Source organism: Bos taurus, chromosome 1 (assembly GCF_002263795.3).
Source record: "Bos taurus isolate L1 Dominette 01449 registration number 42190680 breed Hereford chromosome 1, ARS-UCD2.0, whole genome shotgun sequence".
Classification (NCBI taxonomy): Eukaryota; Metazoa; Chordata; class Mammalia; order Artiodactyla; family Bovidae; genus Bos; species Bos taurus.
This window is the reverse complement of record NC_037328.1, coordinates 142233149-142254633: the sequence shown is the minus strand read 5'-3', so window position 1 is coordinate 142254633 and position 21485 is coordinate 142233149. Positions and strand designations below refer to the sequence as shown.

The window sequence follows — 21485 nt, the reverse complement described above, 5'->3', positions numbered from 1 at the left end:
ATGTCCTACTCAAAACAAACATAACGCAGTCTCCTCGCCCTTCCAATCTGATCTGTTCTGGCTTTGGGGAACACATCTAGACGTATGTTTATCTTGCCCAACAGAACCTTTCTTTAGTGTTTACAGTTTGGCATTTCTGTCACACTAATTTTTCGGTTTTGAATGAGTGAAGTGAGTTTTCTAATTGACGAGCTTGTAACATTCATACAAGAAAACGACAGTCTACCAGACAGCAAATGAGAATAAGAGAGGGGGGAAAAATTAGCTGCCCAGTGATCTTTAAATCAATGACTATAAAAATGAAGGCGTTTGGGAACGTGCAGCTGACAAGCGGATGCCGCGAGAGCAGCCACCCCCACCTGTTCAAGTGGAAGGAACCTGGAGGCCCGTCCACCCCAAGTCAGCCCTGAGTGGTACCCACGACCGGACCGCCCAGGTCGATTCTTCTCGGCAGGTCGCAGCCCGCGTGCCTCCACAAGCATCTGCGAGACCGGAGGCACCTGGACCTGGAGGTACCTGGGGTACCATGCCGCGGCCGTAGGAGAACCGTCCTCCGAGGAGGCGAGTGGAGGCGCCGGCGCAGCGCGCCGGGCCGGGGGCACCAGCCGGCGAGCCCACCGACGCGTGACCCGGCGGAGCCAAGCCCACCGGGGCCGCCTCTTGTGCGCCCTCGCGATGCGCGCCCCTGTAGCCTTCGCTGCCGCTTCCCCTCAGGGCCGCCCGTGGGGCACGCGCACCCCGCCTAGGGTCGGGAGAGGGCGCGGGCGCGGGCGGCGCGGGAGGAGGAAGAACCTCGAGCGGAAGGCGCGCGCGGGAGGACGCGGCAGCGGCAGCAGCGGTGGCGGTGACCCGGCTGCCGTCAGGCCCGCCCTCGCCCAGCCCCCGGCGCTGCGCACCTCCCTCGCCCCGCCCCCCCCGCGGCCCGGTGGCCAATCATAGCGCCGCGCACGTGACGAGCGCTGCCTGCGATGACCTCATCTCTGGTGTGGGATGACGTCAAATTCAAGATGGATGGAATCACAGCGGCAGCGGCGGCTGCGGCGCGCGCGAGCCGAGTGTGAGCGGAAAGGGGCCTGGCGTCTGCCTCGGGGCTGAAGACCGGTGAGTAACTGTCACGCCCCTCGCCCCAGGGGAACTGCGGGGCCCGTGGGAGGCCATAGCCTCCCCGCAAAACGCGGCCTTTCCTGACGTAACTCTGAGGTGATCTCTCTCCTCCTTTTTCTCTCCGCCAGCGGGTTGCGGGTTCTGAGCGCTTCTGCGCGTGCGCCGGGTCCGGCTCTCACCGAGCATGCCCCAGGCTCCCACGTAGCCGATTGTGCCTTCACACTGCGCATGCTCTTTGCCCGCACTTGGCCTCGCCCTCGCCACTGCGCACGCTCCATCCCTCACTGGGCTTCCCTCGCCGGGCCGGGTTCCCCTCCGCCGGGCGGTTGGGGTACCTTCCGGCCGAGGGCGCGTGCTCCATGCCGGGCAGGCGTGGAAGCCGGCCGGTGTTCGCCAGGGTGCGCGAGCGTACGCGGAAGCTTGGGTGCGGTCCCCCGCACCTGCCGCGGCCCGCACCTCCGCGCCACCGCCCCCTCGAGCCCCGCCTGGCGGCCAGCGGCACATCCAACCACTGACCCAAGTAGACTGCTCTCCCTGCCCCGTCCCCCGACCGACCCCTCCGGGAGGACACGGTTCCCCGACTTTCCACCGCTGGTCGCGAGCGTCCCTGCTGAAATGCGGATCCCCCTCGCCCCCAGTCGAGAAAACTCTGGTCCGCAACTTGCGGGGTTGGGGTGGGGAAGGGGGAGTTGACTCCCGACTGTCGCGCTGGAGACCCCGCCCCAGAGATCTCCTCTGCCGGTGTCCCGGACATATTTTCTCTCATCGCCCAGACCCCTCACTTGGAGCAAGTTCACTGACCCACTACGGAAGAGCATTCCCTTGACCGCAGGAACGCTCCGCGGTCCTGGCCCTTCACTCCGGTTGGTGCGCACTCAGCCCGCAGCACTGCCCTGCTTCTGGAAGAAGCCCCTCGAGCAGCACGTTAGCGGGCAGGGTGATTTTAGAGACAGGTTCTCCGGCGGGATGGCCTGGCAGTGGGAGGTGGGGGAAGCGTTAACCAGACCCCGCACGGTCTAGCAGCCTAGGGGTCTTGGTGCCGAAGGTCAAGAGCGGCTCACGACTAGCATCTGAGGGCACCAGCATGTTCAGCAGAGTCCATGAGTGTTCATAACGCTGACCCTGAGTCATCCAGACGGAGCCTGCGTTGTGTACTGGTTCCTTGTTTGGAAGAAAGTGGGTTAATCCATTTTAGATTTCTCCTTGATGGTTATTTTTGAGACCTTTTACCCTCTGATGCTTGGAGTTAAATCCTTCATCCACTTTAAGGAGTAATAGTCGTTACATTGAATTTGAGAATCGCTAAATATCGATGTTAAAAAATAAAGTAGAAATTTGGGGCACTAGTTTACTTAAAAATAACTTGAGGTTTAATTCATTCTTCCTGTTAACACCATCCCGCGTTTAATGTGCTTCATTCTGTGGAAATAGAAGTTGGAAAGACTATGACCCCCACCTTTGAGGAACTTAAGATAGTTTACTGCAGGGCATATTAGGTGTTTAACAGAAGAGGGGCCAAGTTATTGAGAGAGTGTCTGGGTTAGCGGGAGATGACTGAGGATCCATTTCAGTTGGCCCCAATGTCAGTGGGGTTGAGGAGAGCAGACTCGAGCTGTTTATGACCAGGGCTTGACAGGCTGGGTCACTGACTAGAAAGGAAAGAGAAGAGGTTTCTAGTTTGAGAGACCTACTGGTTGGCAGCATACCAAACTAAATGGAATATGTGAAGACCAGCAGATGTGGGGGTCAGAGTCAGGATCATAGGTACGGTACTGGACAAGGGGCATATCCTGTAATGGAAGAGTCCTGAGAAGTCTAAGCAGGAGTACAGAATTGGGAGTCATTGGCCAATGGGATTTAGGGCCACAACCACTCATACCAAAAGCAAAGATAGCTGCCACCTGCAACTCTCTTGGCCCAGCCCAGGTCTCAAGCCTTCCTGATGGTTTCGCTCTTTGTCCAGGAGGCACTTGTTGGACCTGCATGAAGTGTTAGGAATACACAGCTAAAAACAAGGGTTCTTCCTTTCATGGACTCTCATGAGAGGGTAGATGTAGAGGCAGGTAACTTAAAATAGCAATGTTACTGAAGAAGAGATGAGGTGCTGTGGTGGCTTAGGTGGCTGAGCTCCTAGCCAGGAGCCATCTGTGGAGCTTTGCAGAGGCAATGTCATTTGGATCTTTCTGTAGAAGTTCTACCAGTGAAGGAAAGGTAAGAAAGACGGTGGGTAGGGTAAATGCTCACCTGCATGCTGTCCAGTAGGGGTGGGGAGGTGAACTGTGATCACAATATGAAGACTCTTGTGTGCCAGTTTGGAGAGTTTGGTTGGGTTTTATCTAGGGAGCAATAGAAAAATCGATACAGTATTCTAAAGGGCACTGATGGGACTAGCTCTGCTTTAGGAAAACAAACAAAAGGCACAGTTTCCACTCCTGCATCTAATTAGAGTGTCAGAGTCCAGAAAAATCAACAAATATTTATTGTTGTGTAAGATACCGTGTTGGGCATTGTGAAGAGTGTCAAAAGACATTATAGAGTCTTAGCCGTTAAATAGTTTCCAGTTCTGCTGGGGGAACAGACAGCTAACAGTGTGCGGCACTGAAGAAACACTGGAATAATACTGGAGTTGAAAGGTGTTTGCTCGATGCAGATGGCAGTGGTCCAGGAAGGTGTGTATAGTGTAGTGATCTAGGGCGGCCATAACAGAGCACCACAGACCAGGGGCGTTGAACACCATTCTGGAGCCACGAAGTCCAAGATGAAGGCTTTGGCAGGGTCGATTTCTCCTGAGGCCTTTCTGCTCAGCTTGTGGATGGTCGTCTTCTCTGTATTTACAAAGTGTCTCTCTCTGTCTGTGTCCTTATCCCCACCTCTTACAGAAACACCACCTCATTTGGGGGGACCTTAGGGCCCACCCTTAAGGATTCGTTGTAACTTCTGATGTCTTAGGGGACCCTGTCCCTATTTCCACTTACATTTTGAGGTGCTGGGGTTAGACCTTGTGGGACAGTCCAGCCCATGACTAAAGGCTTAATGGAGGCCTTGAGCTGAGCTTGGAAGAGTGAGTGAGCTTCAGCTGAGCAGTGTTGGGGGAGGGGTTAGAGGAGGCCTGGGACATTGCAAGTTGGGTAACAGAAGAGGTGAGACCTGCAGGTCTGTCTCAGAGACAAAGTATCTGAAGCAGGAAGTTATCACAAGGCAATAACTAAAGCAAAGAGAATTGAAAAAGTAGTTTGAAACCAGATTGATAGAACCCTGAAGTCCATGTTTTTAAAATTTTGCGTTTTAACCTATGGAGAGCCATTGTTTTCATCATTTTATTTTTTTACCGAGGTCTTAGGTGTCAGCTAAGCCGTGACGTCAGGGCATTTCCCGACCATCTTCTGCGAACCCTGGTTTCTCCCCCAAGTCCTAGCACCCTGTTTATTTCCTTGTAGCTCTTAACAAAGTCAGAGTTACTTTCTTTGTTTCCTTGTTCACTGTCTGATTTATCCCACAAGAAAGTGGGGGCCTTGTCTGTCTTATGCACCTCCTATTCCTAATGTCTATTGCACCTTGCACATAACAGGAGCTCAGTAAATAAGCTGAATTAATGATAGTAATGCTTAATGCGCACATCCAGGGAATGATCAGAGCTTTGTTTTAAGAAGCCAGTCTGGCAGCAGTATTAATAAAAGGTGGATTTGGAGGGCATGATAGGAAGAACCTAATACCACTTGAAAATATGTTAGGGTCCTTTTGTAACAAGAGCAGAAACTGACATATCAGCTTAAATAGAAAAAGAAATTGACTTTAAAAGTGGAGGGTTGCTCTTGAGAGTGAAGGAAAAAACGAAGAATGGGGCCAGGAAGGATGAAAACCAGGGTAACTGCAGGAGTCTGGATCATGGGCACTGTGGGCTGCATTTTCAGGCTGTGACTGAGATGCACCGGCTCCGCTCAGTTCTGCTTTTGTTGTTCTGAGCCCATTTTCCAAAAGAGAGTTTCCTACCAGGCTTGGCCAGCCCTGAGTGAGGCCCGACAGACCACTCAGGATGGCGCGCTCCAGTGCAAGGAGGACTGGCTGCCCAGCGGCCAGCACCAAGCCGAGGTGCCTTCTAGTCGTGGCCAAGCACACACCCTTAGACCAGATCAGACCCTCTCTAGGGAGACTGAGCATGTGGGAAATGGGACCCAAGGCAGTGACATCATTGCTCTCCAAGGGTCAGATCAGCCAGGCCCGCTTTGAAATCCGAGGAGCTGTCGATGGTGTCTGGATGTCTGCGTTATCTCCTAGTGAGCCATGATTAGACCTCACCTCAGAGCCGACTTCCTGTCACCATCTCACAGTGAAATCAAGGAGAGTCAGGGCTGAACCCAGAGGTAAGGCTGTGGGGGTGAACAGTGTGTGTGTTTATATTCCAGAGTCAAATGTAGGTGCTTTGTTTTTCTGTTTGCTTTGGAGAACTATATAAGAAATATCCAATATTCCAAAGCATCGTGTGCCCAGAGTTCAGTTTCACATTAATGTTTTGGATGTAAAGAGAGATTTCCCTACAGAACTGGTAGCAAGGCTTTTATGGGCTGGTCTAGGAGCAAATTTGATTTGCAGTGTGCCTTTAGCTCTGATGCCAGTCTGGGTGTTAGTCTCCAGAACTTGGAAGCTGGTTGGTGTGAGGTTATGTGGCCCCTCCTCATCTCCCGGCCCTCATCCACCTCCCAGTTTCCTTATATCCGAGTGTTAGCTCTGCTTTGCTTTCTTTTGTTTATAGCCCCAGAATGTTCTATAGTCCAAAAGTGCCTGCCCTTTCTCCATCTCCTTAAAAATCTTAGCTTCCTGCAGTTGGTATAAAGAGGGAATTATTTGCGTTGAATTAACTTATATTAAGATATGGATTCTCTGTCTTAGCACACGGTCCCTGAGGACTTTGAGGTGATGGTATGAAGTAGTTTTCTGGAATCCAGTTGTGAGGAGCACTGAAGCTCTTCTAGGGAATTGGAACTTCAGCCCAGGGGCTTCTGGGGTTTTGAAGCCCTGGCACTGTTAGATGCATGTTTCTGGGAAATGTCTACAATCAGTGAAGAGCGGAGTCTGTGGTAACATAACCATCCAGTGAGCACGGAGCCCCCATCTGTACTCACATCCCCAGCATTCACTCATGGACCCTCCCACCCCTGGGCCAAGTCAACTGCTTGCTGAAATCATTCTTCTCATGGCACTTTTTGTATCCTTATGTGTCTTTCCTACTGTGGAAACTTTCAGGAAAGGAAGAGAAGGATGAAGTCAAGTGCCAGCTTGCAGACAGGAAATACTGTATGTACCGGAAACTTGTAGACATACTGCGTTTGTTGACCTTCATAAGAATCCCATAGGGTGGGCAGCCGTTAGTCTCATTTAACGAGTTAAGGAAACTTGTACTCAGGTCGAGTGATCTTTACAAGGTTAGATACCTAATAGGTGGCAAAGCCAGGATTTGAGACAAGTAGATGACTATGAAAGTCTTTCCCATGGAGCTGTAGTGACTGCCATGGAGTGTTAACTGTAAAGATTCCCTCATTTTGAAATATCAGGAAACAACATGAAATAGAAACAATTCAGGCAGAGTTTGGGAAGATTTCTGTTCAAGGATCCGAGTGGTAAGCAAGCCAGCCCTGCTTCAAAATCTGGTTTTCCTGGGGGATTTCCTCCCAGCTTTTTCCATAGGGAAGGGACCTTTTCTTCCCTGTTTCACCCACTTTTCCTGTAAGAGTGCCAAGGTTTCCACTGTGACTGCAGCAGTGGCGGGCGCTCTGCGCTGGGGACTCCGGAGACGAGCAGTGGGAGGGAGGGGCCGAGTCACAGCGCGTGTCTACATCAGAGCCATCAGACCCAGGATGCCCTGTGTGTCCACAGTTAAAACATACTGAGGTTAGGGCTTGATAAGTCAGCAGGGTTATGAAGGAGGAAGTACCTCTGGCACCAAAACTAGCCTTATCTGAGGCCAAAGAGCTGAAAGGGCAGGTGGTTTTGAGAGTTCAGCCTGCATATCCACCAGCCACTGAGGGTGTGATTATCACCCTAATCTTGATTATCTCATGACACTCAGTAGTCATGATCCCTGTTGCTGCCTGCATTCTTAGTGTAGCATTTTATATTTTTAATAAAGTTCTTAGGCTCAATAAGTATATCTACCATGTCATGAAAGCACTAAAGTCTACAGTGATCATTGTTTGCCGCTAGACCAGGAAGGGGCTCCATGGTTAAGCTTTGATGATTGAATGGAAAGGTGACAGCAAGGGCTTCTGCAAGACGGTGAGGAGTCTGCGCTGCTGTGCCTGCGTGCCCCTCTCACCCCCAGGACCCAGAACCCTTGGTCTGTCTCCTGAAGAAGATGGGAGGGGTCACTGTCCTCCAGTGACCCTGGAGGGGCCTTACTGATGCTCCCAGGGCCTCATGCCTCCACCCCCTTCGCAGCCTCATCACCTGCACTCCCCTACATGTGTCTTTTGCTCCCTCAGGCACTTGGTCTTGTCTTTGTATATTGGACACTGCTCTTGTCCTTGATATGTCCTCCACCCATCCTTCCTGCCTCCCACGTTTTCTGACTTCAGCTTCTCCAGGAAACTTCTGTTGTGGAATGCCTCCCCGACCTTCCTCTCACCTGGACCCAGTGCCTCACCTCTGCTCCCATCTGCACCTCTGTACCCTGCCGCCTGCACCTACACACCGGAGTGTGTGAGGGATCGACTTGTCCTGTTCCCACGCAAGGCTGAGAGGAAGGCAGGACCATGCTTGTCAGACTGGCAGCCTCCCTGTCTGGCCAGTTCTAGCACACACTAGACAGGCGGCCGGCCATGAGGAGCGTGCAGCATGATGACTAAGAGTGCAGGCCCTGGGGCCAGGCTCCCAGCCCCACTGTCAGCTGAGTGGGTGACCTTCGGCACACTGCCCCCGACTCTTAGTGTCTGGGTTCCCTGATTGGTGAGACAGGGATGATGGCAGTGCCTATTTCAGATGTTTATGTGAGAACTAAGAGGGAACTAGAGGTAGGGTGGTATGTGGGTGGAGATGGCCTCTGGAGCCAGGTCATCTGGTAAGAGTTCTGCTCTGCTCCTCACTGTCTGTGCAGACTTGAGCAAGATACCTAACCTCGTGTGCCTTGGTTTTCTCAGCTGTAAAATGGTGATCAAATAGTACAACCTCCTCGGGTTGGTGTAAATAATGAGTTTAATAATGTAAACGCAAAAGATGTTTATAGTAGTATATTTACAGCAGAGTAAACCCTCAGATATCAGCTGTCATTCATGTCTGATCAGTGTCTAGGGAATGGAGTGGAAAACCAGCACCTGGAGGAGTTCTGCTGAAGTTGTCAGGTTTGGACACATTTAGCTGCTTTTGCCTAGAAAATCCCATGGACGGAGGAGCCTGGTGGGCTGCAGTCCATGGGGTTGCGAAGAGTCGGACATGACTGAGCAACTTCACTTTCACTTTTCACTTTCATGCATTGGAGAAGGAAATGGCAACCCACTCCAGTGTTCATGCCTGGAGAATCCCAGGGACGGGGGAGCCTGGTGGGCTGCCGTCTATGGGGTCGCACAGAGTTGGACACAGGAAGTGACTTAGCAGCAGCAGTAGCAGCAGAGTTAAATGAATAGATTTCAATTCCAAATAATTTTCCTGGACAGTGACTATTCCTCTTAACAACCCAGCTCTCAGTGACTTACTTTTCCCTAATTCCCTGTTTCATCCAAGGAGTATAGAAGCCTGTGGTTTAGGGATTAGAAGCAGTTACTTAGAACAGAAATACAGGTCATGATAATTGGAAGGGAGAGAAAGAAGGAAACTTTTCTGAACAATTAAAAGTGAGAAAATGTAGGAGTAGGAAGCAGATGGTGTGTGGGTCAGCACTGCTTCCTGTCCAGGGACGCAGAACATTTCACTTGGTTTCGTCTTCACACAGTCCCTTGATTTCTTCGTTTGGGTTCCCCCAGAAGCAGACCCTGAGACATGGACTCAGATGTAGATGTTTATCTGGGAAGTGATCGCAGAAAGCACAGGAAGGGTTGTAGGGAAAGTGGAGCAGGAAAGGGTGCCCAGAAGGGTCCGTTAAACGACCAGGTTCCTGTGCATGTTTAGAATATCTAAATGAATTCCAAAAAAAATTCTGCACCAATTTTTCTGTCCAACTTCATCTCAGGTAAGGACATCCTTCCAGTTCTGGCGGCATCTTTATCTCCTCCCTTCCCTACCCCTGCAGTCAGTCCTTCAGAAGTTCTAATGGTATCTTTACGTCCACTCCTGCCACCCCAGTCCAGGCACCATCCTGTCTGGCACAGATCCCTGCAGTGGACGCCCAGCGGGCTTCCCAGCGTGCAGCCTCTCCTGTGCTCCATACTTTGCAGCATAACCAGTGGGATCTTTTTGAAACAAAATTCAGATGGTTGTCATTCCTCTGCTCAGAATCTTCCAGCAGCTGCCCTAGTAAAAAGTGCAGTCCTTCCAGTGGTCCACCCAGCCCTGCACGATGCCTCCCCATGCTCCTTCAGCATCCTCGTCCACAGCCCCCTCAGCTCTGCTCCAGCCCTGCTGTCACCTTGTCTTCCCTCTGCCAGTGTGCTTGGCCCTTGGTGATCCTCATGGCCCATCCGTGTGTCTTCCAGGCCTCCTCAAATGCTGTTTTGTTGAGGGAGTGAATAAGTGAATGATACGTGAAGTTCCTGGTGCTGTCTGTAGTGTGTTATAAGACCTGAATAAATTGTAGCAATTATGGTTTTCTCCTTTAATTCTCACAGTAACATTATTAATACTATTGTTACTTTAGGTGGGAAAACTGAGGCTCAGAAAGCTCTAGAGCATTAGCCTAGAGCTGTGCTGTGCTTAGTTGCTCAGTCATGACCAACTCTCTTTGCAACCTCATGGACTGTAGCCACCAGGCTCCCCTGTCCATGGAGATTCTCCAGGCAGGAACACTGGAGTAAGTTGCCATGCTCTCCTCTAGGGGATCTAGAGCACTGACATTTAAACTGTATTAACTCTGAGCCACAGGAAGGAGTGTATTGTACAGTCAGTCCTCCATATCCATGGACTCTATCAACTACAGATGGAAAATATTCAAAAAGGAAAAAATCCAGCAAAACTTGAGTTTGCTGCTCACCAGCAACTATGTAAGTATCATTTACATCATGTTACGTATCATTGATGTAAGCATCCAGAGATGATTTAAAGTGGGGGGATGTGCATAGGTTATATGCAAATACTGCACCATTTTTATAGGAACTTGAGTGTCTGTGGGTTTTTGGTGTCTGTAGGGCCTGGAACCAGTCCTCTGTGGATACTGAGGGACGACTACATCAATTTTAAATTGATTTTAAGGAACCCTTTTGGAAAGTACTTGTCCAGACTTTTGATTTTGCATCTCCTGAGCCTCTCTGTCCCTGGGGCAAGATCTGAACTAGCTGTCTCAAAAATTATTTGCACTAAAAATAGTGCTTAGAATGCAGCTGAGTTATGAGTGTGGCATTTATAAGCTTTTTTTTTTTTTTTCTCTGCTGACCTCTGTAAATGATGGCGGATTTCTTTGCACATAATTAGATGCGTGAGTACAGTGTAGTAAGATTAAGGAAGAAATTAAAATGGCTGTCACAAAAAAGAAGGGAAAAACGTGTCTCTCGGGCATTCACCATCAAGATGAAACGATGCCAGGCAAAACTGAACAGCAACTCAGTGCAGGTTGACCGAGGCAGTTGTCTGTGTACAAGCTACAGGCTCCGAGCTTCGTCCCTGGAAGCAGAGCCTTGCCTCTGTCAGTCAGGTCGAGTCAGCACCACCAGCAGGGAGCCAGGGCAGCAGGGAGGGAGACCTGGGGCCACCAGACACTGGTCACTCCAGGTGGCAGCCTCTGTGGCTTCTGCCGAAGACCACAGAGGCTGTCAATTTGGTCACTTAATTGTGTCCGACACTTTGCGACCCCCATGCACAACAGCACACCAGGCTTCCCTGTCCCATCACTAACTCCTGGATCTTGCTCAAACTCATGTCCATCAAGTCGGTGATGCCATTCAACAATCTCATCCTCTGTCGTCCCCTTCCCCTCCTCCTGCCTTCAATCTTTCCCAGCATCAGGGTCTTTTCCAGTGAGTCACTTCTGCACATCAGGAGGCCAAAGTATTGGAGTTTCAGCTTCAGTACTTCCAATGAATATTCAGGACTGATTTCCTTTAGGATTGACTGGTTTGATTTCCTTGCAGTCCAAGGGACTCTTAAGAGTCATCTCCAACACCACAGTTCAAAAGCATCAGTTCTTCAGTGCTCAGCTTTCTTTATAGTCCAACTCTTATATCTGTACATGACTACTGGAAAAACCATAGCTTTGACCAGATGGACCTTTGTGGGCAAAGTAATGTCTCTGCTTTTTAATACTCTGTCTAGGTTTGTCATAGCTTTTCTTCCAAGGAGCAAATGTCTTTTAATTTTATGACTGCAGTCACCACCTGCAGTGATTTTGGAGCCCAAGAAAATAAAGTTTGTCACTGTTTCCATTGTTTCCCCATCTATTTCCCATGAAGTGATGGGACCAGATGTTATGATCTTAGTTTTTTGAATGTTGAGCTTTAAGCAACTTTTTCACTCTCCTCTTTCACTTTCATCAAGAGGCTCTTTGGTTCTTCTTTGCTTTCTGCCATAAGGGTGGTGTCATCTGCATATCTGAGATTATTGATATTCCTGCCCGCAATCTTGATTCCAGCTTGTGCTTCATCCAGCCCAGCGTTTCTCATGATGTACTCTGCATATAAGTCAAATAAGCAGGGTGACAATATACAGCCTTGATGTACTCCTTTTCCTATTTGGAACCAGTCTGTTGTTCCATGTCCAGTTCTAACTGTTGCTTCCTGACCTGCATATAGGTTTCTCAAGAGGCAGTATGGTGGTCTGTTATTCCCATTTCTTGCAGAATTTTCCACAGTCTGTTGTGATCCTCACAGTCAAAGGCTTTGGCGTAGTCAATAAAGCAGAAGTAGATTTTTTTTTTGGAACTCCCTTGCTTTTTCAATGATCCAATGGATGTTGGCAATTTGATAATCTGGTTCCTCTGCCTTTTCTAAATCCAGCTTGAACATCTGGAAGTCCTCTGTTCACGAACTGTTGAAGCCTGGCTTGGAGAATTTTGAGCATTACTTTGCTAGCCATGTGAGATGAGTGCAATTGTGTGGTAGTTTGAGCATTCTTTGGCAATTGCCTTTCTTTGGGATGGGAATGAAAACTAACCTTTTCCAGTCCTGTAGCCACTGCTGAGTTTTCCAAATTTGCTGGCATATTGAGTGCAGCGCTTTAACAGCATCATGTTTAAGGATCTGAAATAGCTCATCTGGAATTCCATCACCTCCACTAGCTTTATTCTTAATGATGCTTTCTAAGGCCCACTTAACTTCGCATTCTAGGATGTCTGGCTCTAGGTGAGTGATCACACCACTGTAGTTATCTGGGTCATGAAGATCTTTTTTGTGTAGTTCTTCTGTGTATTTTTGCCATCTCTTCTTAATAGCTTCAACTTCTGTTAGGTCCATACATTTCTGTCCTTTATTGAGCCCATCTTTGCATGAAATGTTCCCTTGGTGTCTCTAGAGGGATACTAAAAGGCTGTTGGCCAACTGTTGACCAGAGGCTGGGTAGCCAGCAAAAGCTGATCCTTTGAAGCTGGAGGAGAACCTGCAGGTGTGCTGGGTGCCATGTCTGTGTATGGATAGTTTGTCCTCTAGAGAATGGTAAGACTCTCTGAACAATCTTAGTTACTCTGAATCCATTTTATATTAAAAATACATGTCTTAAGTATTTTAAAGAAGAGATGGCATTGTAAAACCAGCCCAAAGAGATGAGATGTTACGGCAGCAGCTGCGTGAGAGAAAGATTTGGAGAGTCAAGCATCGTCTCTGTGTGAAATGGCTTCATCTTCATCAGGAGTTAATCTAGACACTTTTATTCTGAATTAAATGTCTAGTAACCCTGCAATTTGTGAAAATTAATGGCACGTTTGTCAAGTCCTTACCAGGTATGAGATACAGGCTCATTTAATTTTCAGAGCAGCCCTAAAGGAGGGCACAATTGTTACCGCCTCATGTGAGGAACCTGATGATCCCAGGTACTAGTTGACCACAAGGGCGGAGCCAGCACCCAGCCACTAGGCCCTGAGATCTCACCTACAGACTTGAAGAGTCTTGGTGAAATCTCAAGTCAGACCCCTTAGGTTTAGAATTAGTATAATTAAGTTTAGCTCCAGGCTAAACTTTCCATTGTGTTACTGTTGAAAGTGTAATTTGGTAAGAATTAGTATTAGGATTACATGGTGTTCAGCATAAGAAACTAAAGAAACTTTTCTATATAATGTTTCTAACTTTTTAAAAACACTTTGATGCGATAGTAATTAGTTAAATGATTTCTCTCTTTCTAAATTCTTATCTGTTTTTTGCAACCTCTACAGCCTATTGTTAATTCACATTGTGTTTAATCATAGCCAGTAATAAAACTGTTTCCTTTAAGAATTGTGGACTTTATAGGGTTTGGTACTACATACTTACTCTGATCTAATAAGGAATAGAATTAAGCATCAAATGCATAAGGGCCCTAAATAATAAACCTTGTTTTCAAATATTGCTTCTCTACATACCTGCCAAGTTCTAGGTGCCTTTTTGATGGTGTGAAATGCTTGTTACAGAGACTTAGTTTCTCAAGTTCATCAGTTTTAATGATGGATGACCTACTTAAGCTGTGATACTTGTTTCTTTGTATTTTCTGTGTTATTTAAATAAGATTGTTCATCCAGAAAGTTTTTGTCAGGCCACAGTCTGCTGGTGAGAAGACAGCTGCTGTTCCCTGCCCTTGAGGAGCCCTTACCTGGGGGAGCGTCGCACGGCCTTGTTCACAGTGACTTTATCTGTCTTTCAGATAAGGCTGAGCATGGAGGGGCTCCTGCACTACATCAACCCAGCACACGCCATCTCTCTCCTCAGCGCCCTCAACGAGGAGCGGCTCAAAGGGCAGCTGTGTGACGCGCTCCTGATCGTGGGTGACCAGAAGTTCCGAGCTCATAAAAACGTCCTGGCTGCCAGCAGTGAATACTTCCAGAGCTTGTTCACCAACAAGGAGAACGAGGCACAGACTGTATTCCAGCTGGACTTCTGTGAGCCAGATGCTTTTGACAATGTGCTGAACTACATCTATTCTTCCTCTCTGTTCGTGGAGAAGAGCAGCCTGGCTGCCGTGCAGGAGCTCGGCTATAGCCTGGGCATCTCCTTCCTGACCAACATCGCCTCCAAGACGCCCCAGGCCCCCTTTCCCACGTGTCCCAACAGAAAGAAGACTTTCACCGAGGACGAGGAGAACAGTTCTCAAAAGAGAAGCGTCATCGTTTGTCAGAGCAGGAACGAAGCCCCCGGGAAAGCCGGGAGTCAGAACACCCCTGAGCTGAGCCACCCTCCCCGGCCCTCCGCCAGCATCGCGGTCAAGGCAAATGCCAGTAAGCCCCCCGGCCCAAAACCCACAGAGCCCCCACACCACGTGGCGCCAGCTGAAAAAAGCTGGCCGAAAGATGGCCCCGCGGTTCTGGCGAGGCCGCCCGAGCTCGCCGGGCCTTTAGAGGAGCCAAGCCGGGGCGGCTTGGCCAAGCGGGCCGTGGCACCACCTTCGAAGCCCCCGCCAGACCGGGCGGCCGTGGACGAAAGGCCAGGCGCCAGCGCCCTGCTCCCCAAAGGCGTGGCCGTGGAGTTGGCGTTGCGGAGCCCGCGGCCGCCTGTCCTGTCCCTGCGGGGCTCTCCCGAGACGCCCTTCCTGCTGAAGGAGGCGGGCCGGGGCAGCGGGCCGGGTGAGGACCGGAACCTGCTGTATTACTCTAGGCTGGGGCTGGTCATCCCAGCCGGGGCGCCGGCGCCCGGGACCCAGGGTGTGGACCGCAGCGGCCCACTCGTCAAGAGCCTCTTGCGCCGGTCGCTGTCCATGGACAGCCAAGTCCCCGTGTACACGCCCACTGCTGAGCTGCAGGCTCCCCCAGGCGCGGGCTCGGGCGATGTGGCCGGCAGTGTGCTCAGCGCCTTCTCTTCTCAGAGGCCGCCCTCCAAGGACGGGGGCGAGACGGTGGCCCCCGACACCCGGACCCCTGCCCCGCAGCCTCACCGCCTCAGGTCCTTCAGCGCTTCTCAGCCGGCTGAGCGGCCGGGGGCGCCCCAGGGGCCGGAGGTGCGGGTCAAGGCCGAGCCGCGCAGCCCCCCGGAGCCATGCGACATCATTCGAGTCACCGTGGGGGATGCCGCGGCCGCCACGAGAGACCTGGCGCTACAGACAGAAGACGACCGGAAAGACCCCAGCAGACTCCCGGCGAAGAGGCGGTTCCAGACCGACAGGAGGCTGCCGGCCAAGCAGCCCAAGGCTGAGAGCCCAGGCTCCCCGGGCTCGGGAGACCCCCGCGAGGAGGGCTCGAGCCCATCTGCCCTCCGGGCCGACTTCCCAGGCTCTGACTTAAACAAAGACGAATTCGGTGAGTTGGAGGGCACGAGACCAAACAAAAAGTTTAAATGCAAACATTGCCTTAAAATCTTTAGATCCACGGCGGGCCTGCACCGGCACGTGAACATGTACCACAACCCCGAGAAGCCGTACGCCTGCGACATCTGCCACAAGCGCTTTCACACCAACTTCAAAGTGTGGACGCACTGCCAAACGCAGCACGGTGTGGTGAAAAATCCGGCTCCGGCCGCCAGCTCCCATGCTGTCCTGGACGAGAAGTTCCAGAGGAAGCTCATTGATATTGTGCGAGAGCGGGAGATCAAGAAAGCGCTGATCCTGAAGCTGCGGCGCGGCCGGCCGGGCTTCCAGGGCCCTGGCGGCTCCCCAGCGCAGGTCCTCAAACGGGGCCTGCGCTCCCGGGCCAAGGGCGCGTATGTGTGCACGGCCTGCGGGAAGGCCTACCGCTTCCTCTCCCAGCTCAAGCAGCACGTGAAGATGCACCCGGGGGAGAAGGCCCTTGGGGCTGCCAGGGCCGCGCGGCCCAGGGAGCGCGCGGCCCCCGGGGGCGCAGCGGGCGGCCCGGAGCTCTATCTGTGCCGCCTCTGTAACGCCAAGCTCTCTTCTCTCCTAGAGCAAGGCAACCACGAGCGCCTGTGCCGCACTGCTACGGTGTGCCCCTACTGCAGCCTCAGGTTCTTCTCGCCCGAGCTCAAGCGCGAGCACGAGGGCAAGTGCGAGTTCCGCAAGCTCACGTGCCTGGAGTGCATGCGCACCTTCAAGTCGGCCTTCAGCATCTGGCGGCACCAGGTGGAAGTACACAATCAGAACAGCATGGCCCCGGCCGCCGGCACCTCCCCACCCCGGCCTGACCTCAACGGCGAGGCCACCGGCCCTGCCCGGCCCCTTGTCCCGCCCGAGCCTGGTCGAGCCGACCCCGCGGCCACTGCCGCCAAAGACGACCCCGCGGGGGGCGGCCGCGGCCCTGAGCCTGTGAACTTTGACTCCGAAGACTCCACCTGCCTCCCCGAGGACCTCAGCCTCTCCAAGCCGCTGAAGATCCAGGTCAAAGAGGAGCCGCCGGAGGAGGCCGAGGAGGAGGCGCCCGAAGCCGGCGCGGCCCCCAAGGACCTGTGGCCCTGCGAGAAGTGCGGCAAGACCTTCCCGGCACCTAAGCAGCTGGAGCGGCACCAGGAGCTGCTGTGCTCCGTGAAGCCCTTCATCTGCCACGTCTGCAACAAGGCTTTCCGCACCAACTTCCGGCTCTGGAGCCACTTTCAGTCCCACATGGCCCAGGCCTCTGAGGACCCTGCGCACCGGGATCCTGAGGCTGGCCCGGGCCCCGCCGGCTCCCCGTCGCCGCCCCCGCTGCCCCCACCGCTGCCCAAGATCCAGCCCCTGGAGCCCGACAGCCCCACAGGCCTGCCCGAAACCCCCACTCCCACGGCCGACAAGCTGTTCGCGCCCCGAGAGTCAGACACGCTGTTCTACCACGCGCCCCCCCTCTCCGCCATCACTTTTAAAAGACAGTTCATGTGTAAGCTCTGCCACAGGACATTCAAAACGGCCTTCAGCCTCTGGAGCCACGAGCAGACCCACAACTAAAAGACTTCTCAGCCCTGGAGACAAGCTCCGGTCTCCAGACTTCAGCCCGAATCGTGAACTGTGTCATAAGAAACAAAATATTTTAAAAAAAAGAATAATAAAGGTTGCAAATCATTATGCTTGAATATAAGTTTGAGGTGAACTGATATTAATGAGAAATGTCCTTACTCAACCTAGGAAAACTCCCAAAAGCCCTGTGCTTCTGGACCTTCAGTAATGCCTTTATTAATGTGGAAGTTTGTTCTTGGTTGTTTGCATGGTTCCTCATCCCATGGTGTCAGTATAATCTACTTGAGGTGGTTTGGTTTTTTCTTACTGATTTTCAGTTATTGAAACACTATGAAAGTATTTCTTCTTTAGATTCTATGAAGAAACCTAAGTTCGTACATCTTAGCCATGTTCTCAAGTCCAAACATATCAGAACAAAGTGGAGTAGTTTGCAGTATTAAGATCCTAGAGTACTTCAGCAATAAAATTAAAAAAAAAAAGATAAACCTCAACTTTAATAAGATATCCTGACACTTGATAAAAATAAATATTTGGTATTTTGTGGTTATTTAGAACCTTTTTTGTATGAAAATCGTGAGATTTAAATCAGCAATAGTAATACTTAGGTTTATATAAAATAACAAAAAACTTGCTCTTAGGTCATTTCATGTAATTAGTGATGGAAGACTCAGGAAAGGAAAGCATGGGGATTTCTGGAAGCCCTCCACCTTGGTTTCCAAAGCTTTGGTGGTGGTGGGCGTGGTGGTCAGAGCACCCACCAGGGCCCTGAATTCAGACCAGCATCGAGGGGCTGTGCAGGTTTGCTTCCCCTGGTTTGTGCCATCACAGATTGAAACTGTGTGTAATGGGGACAGTTAGCATACAGCACAAATTTTGAATTTAACGTTAGTATAACATGTAAGGTCAGGACATGTACTTATACAGCACCCCCCAGAGTGAGTGCAGCTGCTCTAAATCCCGAATTACTGTTCACTTTCAGAGACTTGAAGCAGAGGGAGGAGCCACACCGCAGTCTCCACACCCTTTTCAAGAACAACCTGTACAGTCATCAGTTTTCCTGCCTCTTTGTATTGTGATTTCTGTTAAGATTTTTTGGAGTTTACAGTGGTAAAATGTCCATAATGAAACCATCCTTCTTTAAGGCACTGCTGAATATTTCATAAATGTGTATGAAAGTACTCTCAAGGGTCCACAGTTAGTTTCTGCTACTTATTTTGGCCCATAGCACTTGGGCTTCTTTTTTTGTTTTCCTATTTTGTGTAAGTTGTAATTTAAAGCCTTTGAGTTGGTATAATCCAGAGTTCATTGGGATGTTTAAAAAGGAAAAGAATTTTTATTTCATTGGCAGGGGTGGGGAAGTGAGATACATAGAAGTAGAAATATTGTCGAAACCCCTAAATTCTTTCAAAGTAATGATGGACCTTGATGGTAAAGCCTCCAAGTTTATTAATTTTTTTGCAAGCTCTTCTTTCAGATAAGAAAATCAACTACTGTGACTGAGAAATACTCTACCGAATACTTAAACTGGTCCTCTGGCAGAAGTCTGTTCATAGTCTCATAACCTGCATTCCATACCAATAGTAGGAAAGAGATTCTTTCTTTTTTATGGAAACACAAGCATTTTTATAAAGTTCTAATTGACTTTGTACACTGTAGAAACTACATGTGTAATTTTGCCTTTTATTTTTTCATTTGGAAACTATCAAAAGTCCCCAAATATGGTTACTTCCTATTTTTGTTCTTAAATTTGATGGAGAAAATAAAATTAAGTTGCCATTATTGATTATTGCCATCTTTAGATTTCCTTGAACAAACCAATGCGTTTTAAAGACAGCAAGAGCATGTGGTTTTCTGTGAAACATTAGGATAGGTTTATTGTTTGTTGAATTCATTCCCTGCATAATGTGGTATTTCTTACTCAGAACACCCTGGTAGCTATCACTTCAAAAGAAGACAGTTCCCTTCAGAGTAATGCTTATTTATGGCTGCTGGAGGCTGGGTGGATAATTCCCTGATACATGGGATCTTGGCATTGTAAACTCAGTATCCCAGGACTTGAATCTTTATGCTACATTTTTGAAGATTTTTTAATAACATTAATTAGTAAAAAAAAAAAAATATTTTTGATCTAATATAGGCTCTGCATATCTGTTAGATTTTAAAAATTGCCAGTGTTTTGTCTTGTCCACATTTTTGTCTAGGCAAGGAACATAAGTTTTCAAATAAAATTTTGAACCAAAAACATTTATAATGCAGTTCTGGTTTTTCTATTACTTTTTATACTGTACCTTAAAAGCATTAGGCTTGGAAGAGTTTATTTTGGTGGTCAGAAAAATAGGCTTCCTCTCATTTGACTATTTTAAATGTTAAGATGTAAAATAATGAAAGACAGATAAATTGCTTTATGCAGTAAAGTGTTTTTTTAAGAATGTTTAACTCAGCCAGTGGGCAAATACTTGGTATAAGGCAAGTTGGTCTTTTCATACTGAAATGCGTTAGCTAGGAAAGATATTCTTGAAAATCTTTTTTTTTCTGATTGTAATTAATTTCGGGAAGTGTAGAAAGGTCCTTACTCCTTTGTACGTATTCAGGATGCCTGCCTTTTTTATGCAATTGTGGAAAGAATGTCAGATGTTTTAATATATTCTTTGTTAATCTGAAAACTTGTTATCTGATCATTTTCTTCATTTGGGGGGAGGGAGGAACACCACAAAAAGGGGATTTTTATCAAAATAAGTAATGGAGGTAACAAATCTTGTACATTTTTTATAGTAAAAATATTTAAAGAATAAGAGACTATTCACTTTTAGAACTGGTTATGGTTAATATGCGTTTATAACTTTGTCAAAATATACAACCAACGGTTTGACAGTGATGTTGTCTGCATCTGTAGTGAGATGGATGTGGTTCCTGGTTTTCTGTTTGGGAACAGATCATCCCAGCCTTCTCTTAAAAATATAACCCCAGCACTTAATCGGTGATCATCTGGTCCACACACAGCGCCCATGGGTGCTAAGAGTAGTAACTGAGACCGGAATTAAATGTGCCCTTTGGTGGAGAAAAGAGGTGTGTTCAGGCCAACCCTGTGGTCGGATGAGGGAGTGACAGGAATGCACTGGTCCAAGTCGGCCTTTGTTCCCTCAAACTCTGTGTGTGTGTGTGTGTGTGTGTGTGTGTGTGTGTGTACAACCATAATCTGGAACTTCAGAAAGTAAAATTGTTTTCATTTCTTACTGCAAAAATAATTACATGTCATTTGTAACAGGTTTCTTTATAAATTGCACTAATTAATATTGGAATGTTACAAGTCAGTTTATCAATTTCTGAAGTCTCTTTGATGTTTTTTGCAATAATTGTGAAAAGCATTATTGATTTCAATAATGCTAGCACATATAATTTAATAAGTTCTTTAACACTGGCTTTTTTTAAGTTTTACACATAGTTTTTTCTCTTGTGGCTTTAGCACTTTAAGGAGTTTGGCGTTTGCATAGTTTTTGGTGTGCTTCCCAGGTATGCGCCAGGGCGTCACGTTGCCACGTGACTGGAGAAAATTCATGGTCTGTCTTTAGATTCTGGAGGAGAAAAAATGAGTCAATGTCAGGTTTTTAAAAAATTCCATTTAGAGGCAGTCATTTGGGAACCAAAGTATTTTACTGTATATCTTTAAAATCATTGAATTCAGTGCTCTTTAGTCATTTATTCGTGCTGTCCAGATTTTCCACAAAGTTATACTTGGTTAATTTACGAAAGTGATAATTTCTTCTTGACATTAATCCAAGACTGTTTCAAAATTTTCATTGAATAAATGCTTATTGCTAAAAGAACAACAAATGTGGTTTTATAACTGTGTGTATTTTGTTTCATATGCCTCTGCAGAGAAATCATTGTTCAATTTTATTTAGGAATAAGCTTTTTTGGACTGAAAATTCATAGTAAAATAGGATTCTACCTAATGTTAAGCCATCGCTTCTTTGTATCCAGTTGTCTGTTTACTTTGCTTAAATCTCAACTAAGATTGAGTGGAGTCAATAAATTTGTACTGTATTTTGTTTTGAGTTGTGGTCTCATTGGTATGTTTTGGACTTGAATGATACAATAGTTTATGGAAGCTGAGATAAAGCCTTTCCTTCTGCTTGGGGAGTGTGAGTGCTGCTGCTGCTGCTGCTAAGTCGCTTCAGTCGTGTCCGACTCTGTGCGACCCCATAGACGGCAGCCCATCAGGCTTCCCTGTCCGTGGGATTCTCCAGGCAAGAACACTGGAGTGGGTTGGCATTTCCTTCTCCAATGCATGAAAGTGAAAAGTGAAAGTGAAGTCGCTC

General features: G+C 48.7%; 1 protein-coding gene across 2 annotated transcripts; it reads left to right on the top strand.

Moving 5' to 3' along the window:
• Positions 1-995: 995 nt before the first annotated feature.
• ZBTB21 (zinc finger and BTB domain containing 21) lies at positions 996-21211 on the top strand. 2 transcript variants are annotated; one of them, NM_001083659.2, is made up of 3 exons: positions 996-1101; positions 14002-15586; positions 16187-21211. In NM_001083659.2, exons 2-3 carry the CDS (start codon positions 14014-14016, stop codon positions 17155-17157), a joined length of 2544 nt encoding a protein of 847 aa, NP_001077128.1. In that variant the 5' UTR covers positions 996-1101; positions 14002-14013; the 3' UTR covers positions 17158-21211. The 2 variants fall into 2 exon arrangements, with proteins under 2 accessions (NP_001077128.1, NP_001416118.1); NM_001429189.1 differs by having other exon boundaries at positions 14002-21211.
• Positions 21212-21485: the final 274 nt, after the last annotated feature.